At 36.2% G+C, this 12,500-nt stretch overlaps 2 protein-coding genes across 2 annotated transcripts in view; one reads left to right on the top strand and one right to left on the bottom strand.

The window, feature by feature from the left end:
• Positions 1-72, bottom strand: part of LOC137975453 (stalled ribosome sensor GCN1-like) — a 70,758-nt gene extending 70,686 nt beyond the window's left edge. The window contains exon 1 of the mRNA XM_068822576.1: positions 50-72. Coding sequence (XP_068678677.1) covers positions 50-61 — 12 coding nt within the window. The 5' untranslated portion in view covers positions 62-72. The remainder of the gene's footprint in view (positions 1-49) is intronic.
• A 70-nt stretch (positions 73-142) lies between these two features.
• LOC137975838 (nucleoporin 88-like) overlaps positions 143-12,500 on the top strand; it is a 13,412-nt gene continuing 1,054 nt past the window's right edge. Inside the window, exons 1-15 of the mRNA XM_068823032.1 lie at positions 143-416; positions 793-962; positions 1,961-2,086; positions 3,298-3,591; positions 4,643-4,829; positions 6,115-6,316; positions 6,533-6,631; positions 6,975-7,050; positions 7,331-7,435; positions 8,241-8,303; positions 8,752-8,847; positions 9,841-9,966; positions 11,093-11,239; positions 11,449-11,575; positions 12,159-12,271. Coding sequence (XP_068679133.1) covers positions 162-416; positions 793-962; positions 1,961-2,086; positions 3,298-3,591; positions 4,643-4,829; positions 6,115-6,316; positions 6,533-6,631; positions 6,975-7,050; positions 7,331-7,435; positions 8,241-8,303; positions 8,752-8,847; positions 9,841-9,966; positions 11,093-11,239; positions 11,449-11,575; positions 12,159-12,271 — 2,186 coding nt within the window. The 5' untranslated portion in view covers positions 143-161. The remainder of the gene's footprint in view (positions 417-792; positions 963-1,960; positions 2,087-3,297; positions 3,592-4,642; positions 4,830-6,114; positions 6,317-6,532; positions 6,632-6,974; positions 7,051-7,330; positions 7,436-8,240; positions 8,304-8,751; positions 8,848-9,840; positions 9,967-11,092; positions 11,240-11,448; positions 11,576-12,158; positions 12,272-12,500) is intronic.

Here is a 12,500-nt window from a genome sequence, read left to right on the forward strand (position 1 = left end):
AATTAAGCAGGGCAAAACGGCGATTCTCTTAATTTTCTAATAAAATTACCTCGGCAGCCATCTTGACCACGTAAATATAGAGCCCGTCATACGGCTGGTTTGAGGTTTATTTTTTCTTCATGTAAGCCTTACCGTAATGATTCATCGTTAGTGAATGTGCAATGGCGGGACAAGAAGTGGAAGAGGAAGTGCAATGGCAACAACGTTTACCAGACCACGCAATTTTTAGAGACATTTCCGCTAACACAGACGAGGGAAATTCACGAATTGCAGAAGATTCTCCGGAAAAAACGGTTAAGAACATATTGATTGAAAATGACGGTGAAATATTTGTGTGGAATGCCCATCGAAACGTCTTGCTAACCGCTAATCTCAAGAACTTACATTTTGAAAATGAGCGGGCTAACAAATTTCAGGTAATTGTAACACGCCATTTGTTTGGACTAATGGCTGACTTCATTGATTGATTGATAGATTGATGTTTGATTGATTGATTGATTGATAATCGATTTATGGATTGATTGATTGATTGATTGATTGAATAAATGGGTCAATAATTATCTGATTGGTTGGTGGGTGAGTTGACCGAAAAAACCACTGACCAAATTGACATGTCCACCAATTCAACAGATTGTTTAACCCATTGATTCCCAGGGGTTCCCCATTGACGAGTAAAATTGTCTGGCGTTAGACAAACAACTTGGGAGTCTAAGGGCTAATAGTCCCAGAGACATGGAAAAGTAGACATCTCACAGAACAAATATTGATGGTTTTGTTCTCACCAACATACAGACCTTTGTTTTCCCCGATGCTCCTTTGTTTGACGTGGACTCCTTGCTGTTCAGCACTTCATCAAAGTATCTTGCTCTTGTGGGGGAAAGAGGAATATCAGTGGTTGAGATGCCCATGAGATGGGGAAAGTTTGCTGAATATAGTGGTGGAAGTGAAGAGGTTTTGTGTAGGTATGTTATTGATTATTATTATTTTATTGAGTTGATCCTCATGTAACAACATGAAAACAGGTATAAATACGGTAAGACCCTCCAAGGCTGTGCCTTAAGAAATGTTTAAGGGAGCCCAAAGCTCTGAAATTTTGAAATCTAGGGTGCCCAGCAGCTGATTTTTGTACAAATTTAAAATTTCCTTCTCGCCTGAAGAAAAAAGTTAGTTGCCAGGGGCTACAGGGCGCTGCTAGAGCACAACCCTGCCCTCGTTGTGATATGAAATACATCATGAAGTGTCAAACGAGAGAGCTTGTTAGTTCAGCTTATTACTGATGAACCTCAATAATACCTGTATACTTAACACAGTAAAAACTTCTGTGAAAAAACAGTCATTAATATCCATGTATTTAATAAGGTAAAAAGTTAGGTTACAATAATTTTATTGCATAAACCAACTGTTTTATATTTGTGGTTACGTAATACCAGTTCCCATGGAACCAGCCAAACACCTAAAGAAACACCCCGAACACAAATTCACATGGGACATTTTGACTTCGGCTCACTCATGGACAAAGAGAAAAATAAAAGAGGCATTTTACATCGCACGCTTCAAACCAGTCCTAAATAAATAAACAAGTCCAGTCATTCCACCTTACCCTATATCCCATGGGAACTGGTATTACGTAACCACAAATATAAAACAGTTGGCTTATGCAATTTAATCACTCTGAAGATGATCGCAAGATCGAAAACGTTTAGTCAAACAATAATTTTATTGATCACCAACATGCTATCACCACACCACCCACACATTACTGACGTGTGATATGAACTTCGAAGATTATTGATGTTTGATGTGTTGGCCAACAGTTGACTGACAGTGGGTCGACATTCGACTATATCTTGACTGTTGATCGACTGTCGGTTGACTGTTGGCCAATGCATAGGTCAATGCAATTTGTTGCCATGACTGTAGTTGCAGACAAGCATTATATTCTACAACTTCCTGTTTGCAGGAAAATTCCCATTGATTCAAGATTCTATGTCACCCATCACAAAATAAAGATTCTTGATGTCAAGTGGTATCCTGGGAGTCAGGCAGATATTCACATCATGGTCTTAACTTCAGATAATAATTTAAGGTAAGGAATCCATGCTTTTAGATAACAATATTATTATTATTATTGTGAATTTCCTTTTTATCTGTAACTGTGATAGAGCATAATAACCGGGCCCAATCCTTGGGCCTAGGGTTAGGATGTGATAAGAAGTCTATTTGATGGATAAAGCTCAGGTTGTCAGATGTTCCAAGCAGTGTGATCTTCTTTTACCTGGGATCTTTTGAATGTATTATTATTATGACAGCAGTGTTAAAACGTGTATTTGCTAAACATTAAAATGGCACAAAAGGGTGAAAACATAACCTAGAGGACATGCTAGCTAACTAATCTCCACAATATAGAATATATAAAATTTATCTAGATTAAAAAAAAATGATAATAATTACAATAAAGTAAAAGAAGAATATAAATATAAAATACATAATTTATTTTAAGATAGCTGAGATCCTTTTTTTCTAAATTTTCTATCCCCTTAACTTAAAAGATGTTAGTGTATTAACCCATTGACTCCCAGGGGTTCCCCATTGACCAGTAAAATCATCTGGCGTTAGACAAAGTGAAATACTAAGTCTGGCCGGTTTAGGCCGGTTTGGACGTCAAAGGGTTAATAATAAGTTGATACTATAATATAGAATACTCTAAGTAGTAACAGTAGTTGATGCTATAATATCTAATACTCTAAGGTGGTGATTATTATTATGCAGCAGTAAAAACTATCTGTATGCTATACAGTTAAAAGGAACACAGGGCGCCAAGGCGTGGCCTGTGCTCCGGCTAGTGAAACTAGAGTTAAAAGGTAGTGTACAATTAAAAAGTAAGGTTAAAATATGTATATGTATATATATAATAAACTAAACCAATTTACGCTAAAATATGCTAAATGTTCAAAGTTCTATTATTATTATTATTATTATTATTATTATTATTGTTATTATTATTATTATCAAATCATCAGCTTCATTCTTACTAGTACTCATTTAGTGCAAGAAAAAAATCCAAGCTTTGTACCTATTTATTGTGAAACCTTGCCAATAGTTATAATATTAAAATTCCATACCACCCCTTTTGAATTATTTGTAGTTTGTAATCCAGCTTTTTACTAGAAGATGTATCATTAAAAGAATGAGGTATCTGTGTTTGTGGGTGGCTCAAAAATTTTTTATTTTAAAAATTTATTCATCTTATGCTGACCAGTATTTTGCATCAATTGTCACTTTCACTGTCTCTAACAGACTTTACAACGTGCTAAAACCAACTTGTGCAGAGGAAATAATTCCACTGGGAGAGACATTCTCGCAGACGGCAGAATACAGCAGGAAGTCCATGTCCATTGGATCGATGTCATCCTTTGCAGAAGCTCTGGGAGAAAGAGTAATTTCCTTTGACTTTGCTCCACCTGTTGCTGATGTTTATGCAAGAACAAGCTTAAGATCAAGCGAGGCAGATGAAGAAGTTGCTTACCCTGTATTTATTTTGAGAGAAAATGGAGATATCTATTATCTTCTTCATAGAATTCTGCAAACAAGGTACTGGTACATGTAAACTCATCATGATTGGAAGAACTTTTTCTTCTGTTTAACAGCTATAATCTGGAAATCAGTTGAAACTTTTTTTGAAAGCCAAAGGGAATGAATGGTCGGAGTCCTGTTAAACTTTCTACACACTCAGGGAAGTTGTAAAGGTTTACACAAAACATTAGGTTACAACAAATTAGTTCTTAGATTAAATTTTAACTTTATTTTCTAACTTTACTAAATCTTAGTTGAAAATATTTTACCTTATATTTTAGTCTCCCAGCAATTAGTAGAGCACTTGTGCTTGGCTATTAAGACTTGAAACTTAAATAAAGTTGTCATTCATTCATTTATTCATTCATGTTTTTGTTCACATTCATCATTGAACCCTTTACAATAATTAGTATTGAAACAATTTTGTCCCGGCACCTACTTTTGCTGATTATCAAATAACCAACAAACCAAATTTCAACACCGCATTAATTAATTAATTAATTAATTAAACAGAACCACATTTCTATAAAGATGATGATGATGATGATGATGATAGCATTGAACTGTTTTTTGGCACTTACCAGTTTAAATAAACGGCTGAGACAGACAAGTTTGGAAATGTTGATATTTATAGAGAGGGGTGGGGGGCTGGAGTGTATAGACAATACCTGTTGGCACAGAGCTGGGATCTAGATGTAGCTAATAACAAACTCAACCAAGTTATGTTATTGGCCAAAACTTGAACCTACAATACTCGTCACATTTGTTGGAACACCCATTCCCGTTTTCCCCCTCCTTCAATGTTGATTTCAAAACTACCAGAAGTTGTCCGAAATTTTTTCCAACAACATTGAATTGGGGGGAGGGGGAGAAGACAGGATAAGCTGCCATCTTGTAACACGACAATTCTAGACCATTCGTGTAACATGTTCCAACGAAATGTGTCTAGTATTGTAGGTCACATTGTTTAAGGGGCGGGGGGGGGGAAGTGTTTTCCCCATCATCGTATGATTCCAGCCTCCAAGCTTTGATTTGAGTACCTGCACTGTAAGTTCATCTGTTATTTCAGGTATAGGCCACCACAGCTGAGCGGACCACTAACTATGTACCCTGCTGCAGATGATAATTATGGTCTAGATGCTTGCTCTTTACTTTGTCTCCAATGTCAACCTCCTGTTGTTGTCATGGCAACAGGAAGTGGGAAAGTCTACCACTGCATTGCTCTGGAAAATGAAAAGCCTTATGACGATGAGGAGGTAAGCTTGTTTCAACACAGTGGAGCTGAAAAGGAGTGATTGCTCTGCACTTAATTTCTACCTTCTGAACTATCAAGCCTGTTTTAGGAGTGGTCAGTTGTAAGTTCATAACACGTAGTAATCGTTATACGTATAGGAATGCGGGTGCATTTGTGATTTATCGGCATGAGTGATGTTTTGAAAGTTCTCAAAATTGCATGAGCCATAAGCGAGTGCAATTTGAGAGTTCAAAGCATCACGAGTGACCATAAATCATGAAATGCACGAGCAAGATACGATTTTGTATTTATTATATACCCAATAAAATTAGTCCATTGCTTTGTTTCCATAACAACCTCCATATTTCACTCTATAACCTATTTATGCATTCTTCATTCAGCATTGACCAATCAGAAATGTGATATTTTGTTGAGTATATATTTAAATGAATGAATTATAATTTATACACTGTAAGTGTAATCACAGGGTCATGGGTTTGAGTCTTATTCAAGCCTGCATTTTTTCAGGCTTCTTTCGTAACTCCCTCAAGTTGCTCAGTTCATCAGCTGCAATGATCACTTTCATTGAGAATTTAATAATAAGCACAGTTTAAATAAATGAAAAATTTGAAGTATGGAAAGACTGAATAAAACTTACATCCTAGCAAAGTAGTTGCACTGAGTATGATCTCAAACATCATTAAAGTGCTACTCTGTACTTTGATCAAAAAATCCCTTCCTTTTTTTCTTCAGATTTTGAAAGTGTGTTACTTTGCTTAACACTTGACTGGAAGAATTTAGGGTTTCGATTTTTATCTGAAGGCTTTTTACTTTGAGTATAAGTTTTGAATTTCCCGGTCCGCCATTACTCACATCCAAAACTGACCGATTGGACCTCAGAGGGTTGGATCTAGGGAAAGTGATGTCATTGACTCACTAGCTTAAAATTTCAGCGTGTAAACGTAGCTTCTTATATAATTATGCAAAACACAAGTTTCAAAGTCTGAAAGCCCAAAACTCCTGTAGTGTATATTAATTCAGCCACATACACATGCATTGCATTCTTAAACTATTGAGTCTTTGACGTCATTTTCTCCTCAATCCAGCTCTCTCAAGAATTTAAAATTAGTAATAGTGGACCATTAAATAGGAAAGTTCCAGTTAAAATATCAAGCTTAAAATGTGGGTCACTTACTGTTAAGTTAACAATTAGTAAATCCTGAGAAAGATAAACATTGATTTTTTGTGGTCACAGTACAATTATAGCAGTTTAAGAATAAATGAGTTTTACATGTTTTTGCATTTAGGAAATATCCCCCTGGCACAGAGGCACTAGTACATCTGACAAGAGCGAGAGCAGCCAACCAGATCTTTCTCTTTATGTTCATGAATGTGTTGAGCTACAACTGTCTTTGTTGCCTGAAACAACAGAATCACAGTCAGACAGAAGCTCTGTTGAAGATGACTCTGATGGAAATGAAAGTCAGTTCATGATAAGACTTTTGAAAGGTTAGTACATCAATTAATGCAGATCTAGATTTTGAAATTAATTTCATGACCAATAATGACAGCAATGATGATGATGATAGCACTGGCCCTGGTGTTTTGGGTTACTTAATATGTTGTTTGCTATACAGTGGTGGTGCTGGGAATGATGATAATGTGCATTAATAAAATTTTACCCAGGCTAATAAGATGATATTGTCTACGTCTGTTTCATTTTAGATCCATGTTCCCAATATCAGTATCACTGTTCACACAACACAGGAGTTCACAGCATATCACTACCTTGGGTCACCAAATTGCAAGAGTATTGTGTACAAGGTAAATGAGCATTTTCTTTTGTGCCAGATTGGTGATTTCAAAGAACCAAGAAATATTTATTATTTCATGGAATTTTTTCTAGACACAACCTTCTTCAGGTTACCATCATGGAACTAACAAGCTGCTTGATAGGAGAATAATGTTTCCTGTTCACTTTAATCAGGCGGTTGTTTTGTTGGTTCTTGCAACTGATTCAGAAGCAAGTTGCTTGACATACAAATTGAGAGAACTGACAAATGAATGCTATACTTATTTCATTGTTAATATTCATTCTTTTTGTCTGTTTGCCCTAATATTCGGTATTTTAATACTGGTATTAAATTTACTATGATGTTCTTTACAGACGACCAGGGGAATTTTGATCCTGATGAATCAGCCATTGTACAACACATGATTTGTACATCTCCGACAGCTGTTAGGTATTACAGATTGGTGAAGAAAATTTAATCCTTGTCAATTTTACTTTTCTGTCCTTTTGCCAAAAATGATGATACACTTTAAATTACAGTATTTTCCCCTGTTCTTTGATATTAATAAACTGGTATTAACATTTTAATAGAATTTAATTAATGAAGCAAGTTATAATATTTAATTGAACTTGGCTGAAGAAAGGTTATTTTTTGGTAATTAAGAGGCACATGTATTGCATTACCTATTAATCTCATATAAATAATTAAATTGCTTTGTTCTGTCTTGCAGTTCACCATCTCCGGTGTTGGGTGTATGTGTCATTAAAAGCAGGATACTTGGTTCTTCAATGCTTTGTTTGTCTTCAGATATGGAGTGTATTGTTAAGCCACTGTGGTGAGATTGACTTTTATGTTGGGTTCAGTGAAAGCAATATTGTTTCTGTGCCTCTGACTCCTCTTTCTTCAAACAAGGAAACACTGCATTTAGGTTCAAAGGCATTATTGCCAACAATCTGAATAGGAAAGAGAAAAAGAGTTTTCTGGTTTGCACGAATGTATTTCTGTATATCTCCATCACATCTGGGTCATGGGAAGCGGGTAAGCACCAACGGTAATTAGTTTGTGGTTCGCTGAACGTGATTGTGATTGGGCAATACCCATCAATTGACCTGTCAGAATGAAATAAAAATATTCATGGCTTTTCTGACTTGTACAGTACAGTGAATGCAGGATCCATAGAAAAGAACAATAACTGTTTCTCTTGCTACAGTAAACTGTATTTGTTCACGAAAAAATTATTAGTACTCCCACAACGAATAATTATTCATTTAGGGATGGATGTACTTGTCAAATTTTTCTCATCACCGAAGTACTCCAAATGTTACAAAAGGCAAAAGCACATGCAATTCCCTTAGGGAATCACGTGACACAACAAAAACTGACAGAACTAAAACACCAAATTTTGGCATTTTCGGGTTCATTCTGCTATATTCCGGTTTATTTGGGTTTCATTCCGCCTCACCCTGGTGTCATTCCGGTGCCATTCTTGTTCATTTTGTTTCATTGAACCGGCGTATTCCGGTATGTTTCATTCCGTTCCGTTCCTGTGTTTAGTAACGCTCTCTAAAAAGACCCATGGATTAAGCTGTAAAGGTGAGAATGTGAGTAGAACTGATTTCAATTTGCTTCATTTGTTCTAGTTTAAGTGATAGAGCACCTTCCCTTCCAACAATGGACAGAGATGAAAGAATCGGTTATGGAAAGTAAGTTGTCGAATTCAGTCTTAACTCTAGACGTGAAAAGCCTGAAAGCAATTATTAAATCAAAATAGGTAATGTATACCCCGCCACAAAGGCCAGTCATCATAATTGCTTCACATACCAAAAACAATGTTTCAGAAAATACAATGTAAGTTCCCATCAATTTGGGATGATAAACTTACCGGTAGATATGAACATAGTATAACTTACCGGTATTTTCAATTCAAGTGTATATTGGAGTCTTAACAAGGGAAATATATTAACCCATTGACTCCTGGGGGTTGACCCCATTGACGAGTAAAATCGTGTGGCGTTAGACAGAGTAAAATACTAAGTCTGGCCACTTTGGGTGTCAAAGGGTTAATGAATAATAATTATTATTGATATATGGAAAAATAAAAAATTTGTTTTCATTCAGAGACTCACTTTTTTTTTTTCGTGTGTTTTACAGTGCTGGCAGATCGCCCATACAACACTTGAATGTAGGTTTATTCAAAACTCAAATTGAGAAGATCCTAACAAGAACCACCTCAACTCCTCTCTTAAGGTGAGCTATTAATTAATTTGGGAAGCTACAGTTTTGTAAAGCATAGGTTATTTTGACCGATGACTTCAGTCAGCTTAGAAGTCTTAGAAATAAGAATTAATTACGGTATTAGAATAATTATCGGGCGGAGTCTGAGTTCAGTAAAGACACTATAGCAGTTGTGGCTCAGATGGCTAGTGCGCGGCTTTTGGAGTGAGAGGTCCCCGGGTTAGATCCTCGGTGACTTAAACATCTGTTTCGACTTTCCTCTGATCCGTGTAGCTATTATAATAGCTTTAAATACCTGTAAAACGGAGCACTTACAGAGGGAGGGGGGTAAAGGGCGCACCATCGGCTTCTATTGATACCAGCCTCGTAGCTGAAGGAACTACCGACGTTAAAATAAAGTTACTTTACCTTTACTGTTTACAGTCAGACGTAATTAGGTCACCAGGGCATCTTGGTCATTTTCCCTCAGGTGGCAAACAACTGAACGATAGCTAAAATTACATAAGAAAAAAATCTTTGGTAGCTCCCCAAGAAGCTACTGAAATTTGTACAAGAGCACTTGTGAAAACTCCTTTTGAAACTAGGGTAGATTATTGTTGTGTTGTTGTTGTTGTTGTTTGATCCTGTTTACTTAACTACTAGATGCAAATGTGGTAGGCTCAGGTGCTGTCTGTTGCTCAAACACATTTATAATATACATGCTTAAATTTCTTAGTATAATTGTGGAATGCATTTGTTCACTTTGACAAATTCTGAAGGTGCTTGTTGTTGTCTCTTGGTACTGGCAATGTAATACCGTTCAAATTCATGGTACTTTATGGAATGATTCCACGTCCTTTCTCCCAATAGATTCTTAAACTCAGTGTTAGAGCATCTGTACTTATATTATTACTGAAGGTCACAGGTTGCATTCCTGCAAGAAGCCCAATGTTGACTTTTTTTTCAGGATATGCCTGTAGCACTGATGCAACTTCGTCATTTCAAGCTAATTTTTTGTTTTGGCAGAGCTGGTGCAGCACATGAGAAACTTTCCCAGCAAGATTGTTACCAGCTCCTCATTCAAGCACAGGAGATCTTACGAAAAGAATACATTCAGAAACAGAATAAGGCCAGAGAGGAGATTGAAAAAAGGTCCATGAGGCTCCACTATCAATGATTATTCTTCTTCTTTCTCTGGAAATCTTTGTAACTTGCATAACACTTGAACAAACCCTCGTAAATGAAATGGACATATACATTTGAATTTCTGGTTATAGATGAAAGGGAGAAGTCATCCTTGCATTTACCTGGACAATTTAATTTTTATCTGAAATTTTCAGGTGTCCATAGAGCGGTTTTCATTTGAGTGTCGATTTAGTAATTAGCGAATTGCTTTAATTGGTTTTTGCACAACTTCACTCAGTGATTGGTTTAAAGTTCTCATCGCACTTTTTCAACCAATCAGAAGTGAAACCAAAACCAATCGTGGCTCATGCATGCACTCTTTCCCGTGCTTTATGTCGGCTATGTGTAATAACTTTGAGTTTTGATTGGTTTACTGGATTGTCTCCGTCCTTTTTGACTGGCCAAAATAATTACTTTGGTTTTGGTTTTGGTTTTACAACACTCGATTGAAACTTGCTCTAAGAGATAACTGCTTAAATTGTCCAGATAAGTGCAAGGATGACTTCTTCCTTTCAAACGCTCATCAGTCACTCAGTTTTCTGTGTTTTGTTACGAAACCATAATGATGGAACACAGAGGTATGACCTTTCCCATTGTTCCTCCTTTGGGCCATACATGTATATATTCTCAAAAGAAGGCCAATAACACCCTCTTCCCTGCCCCACCCAACACAGGAAGAAGCACAAATTCACAGCAGTTTCTCAGCCATATTTATTATATGTATTTATTATATAAACACCAATGAAACACCAAGTGAGCTTTCACGCGAAAACATGATATCTTCACATGTGAAGATAACTTGTTATTTTCACACGTGAAAAGATTACTGTTGCTATGGTGACACACGAAAATCGCGCCTTTCGGTGCCTTTCATAAAGTGATTTTAAATTAGTATTTCAGTGGTGTTTATATAATAAATAGAATATTACATGGCAGCTTGGAGATACAAAATTTCTCTTCAAGTGTCTAAAAATATTTCCGATACACCATTAAAACAATTTTCAGCTGTGGCCAAGGAAGCTAAAATGACTCAGTATTGTACAGGATTGGTGTATTTTTAACTCAGGAGGGTCTTCTTTTTTTTTTTTTTTAGGATCTCCATACTTAAAGACCAAAAGGAGAAGCAAAATCAACACCTGGAGAAGCTCCAAGGCTTAACAAAAAAACTCACTAAAACAACAGAAGCACTTGGCGAAAAGCTGGTAGACACAACTGACATGCATGAAGAGCTCATCCAAAGGTAATTAATATGTTATTAAAATTTCAACCTTGGTGAATGCATTTCTCGTGCTCTGATTAGTTCACTCAATCTTGGTTATCAGCTCATACCTTAGTTGACCTTACATCTCATATCCAACGCGCTCATTGAATAATTACGGTATTGTTAATTATTAGCTACTGGTTGTACTTGAAACATCTATTGTTAAACACCATTTTTACTTCTTACAGGCTTGAAGTCCTTTTCAGATGTATCCACAATGGCAATCCAGTTTTCTCCCATGCAGAAAACAAAATGAAAAGAGAGCTGCAAGAGGTTGAAAATTTGCTTAAATTCCACAGGGAATCACTTCAACAGGTATGCCATTCTCAATTGCTGACATGGTTTGCTGTTGGTTTTTTGTTGTTGTCATTGTTTTATTTATTTTTTTGCAAGAATGGAAATAGGTTAGTACTAATATTGGGTTTTTTTGTTTATTTTTTTTTTTGAACACGTAACAGAAGTTTACATTACACTTGAATACCAAGATACATATAAAAAGAAAAAGAAAACAATCACAACTTATAATCTGACATACATCTTACATCTTGGTTGTGTTGACGTGCCAGTTGTGGCCCACTCGCAGCCAAAACACAACGAAGCAACAATTGTACACCCAAATGTTTAAATAATCCTGCAATAAAATATCCTGCCGGGTACACAGGTGCCCCAGGACACCCCAGTTGACAAGTAAAATCTGTTAAGTCTCTCTCCCAGGAGTCAAGTTAGGTCTCCTAACTTGGGGAGTAAAAATAAAGTGAGACACAAAGTGATATTCCTGGAGACAAGTGAATGAGGTACAGGATAAGGGGCAATCATACAGGACATATACCTCATTATCCTCTATTTCTGGACATAATAATAATTACATTAGTATATCTATTCTTCTCCTTGAATGCAGATTCGAAAAAAGAACTCATACTCAACGATGAGCCCAAGAAAATCATCATCACCCAAGTCACCAGTTGTTAATACTTCACAGCAAAGAAACATTAGAAGCATACTAACCAGCGAGTGAGTTTGGTTAATTTCGTATGGCTTGGGAAATATTGCAAACAAAAATAATGTTCTTTGATCACCTTGTTTTCAAAGATAGGTGATTAATTAATTAAACAATGTATTTTCCTTATTTAGTTTGATTTCTCAAGGCAGATCAGTGACGTTTTAATGGTATTTTGCTCATAAAACCGAAATTCCCCTTGAACTGTGGAACCATTCCCTTTTACTTTCTGAGTGAACCATA

Source organism: Montipora foliosa, chromosome 11 (assembly GCF_036669935.1).
Source record: "Montipora foliosa isolate CH-2021 chromosome 11, ASM3666993v2, whole genome shotgun sequence".
Taxonomy (NCBI): domain Eukaryota; kingdom Metazoa; phylum Cnidaria; class Anthozoa; order Scleractinia; family Acroporidae; genus Montipora; species Montipora foliosa.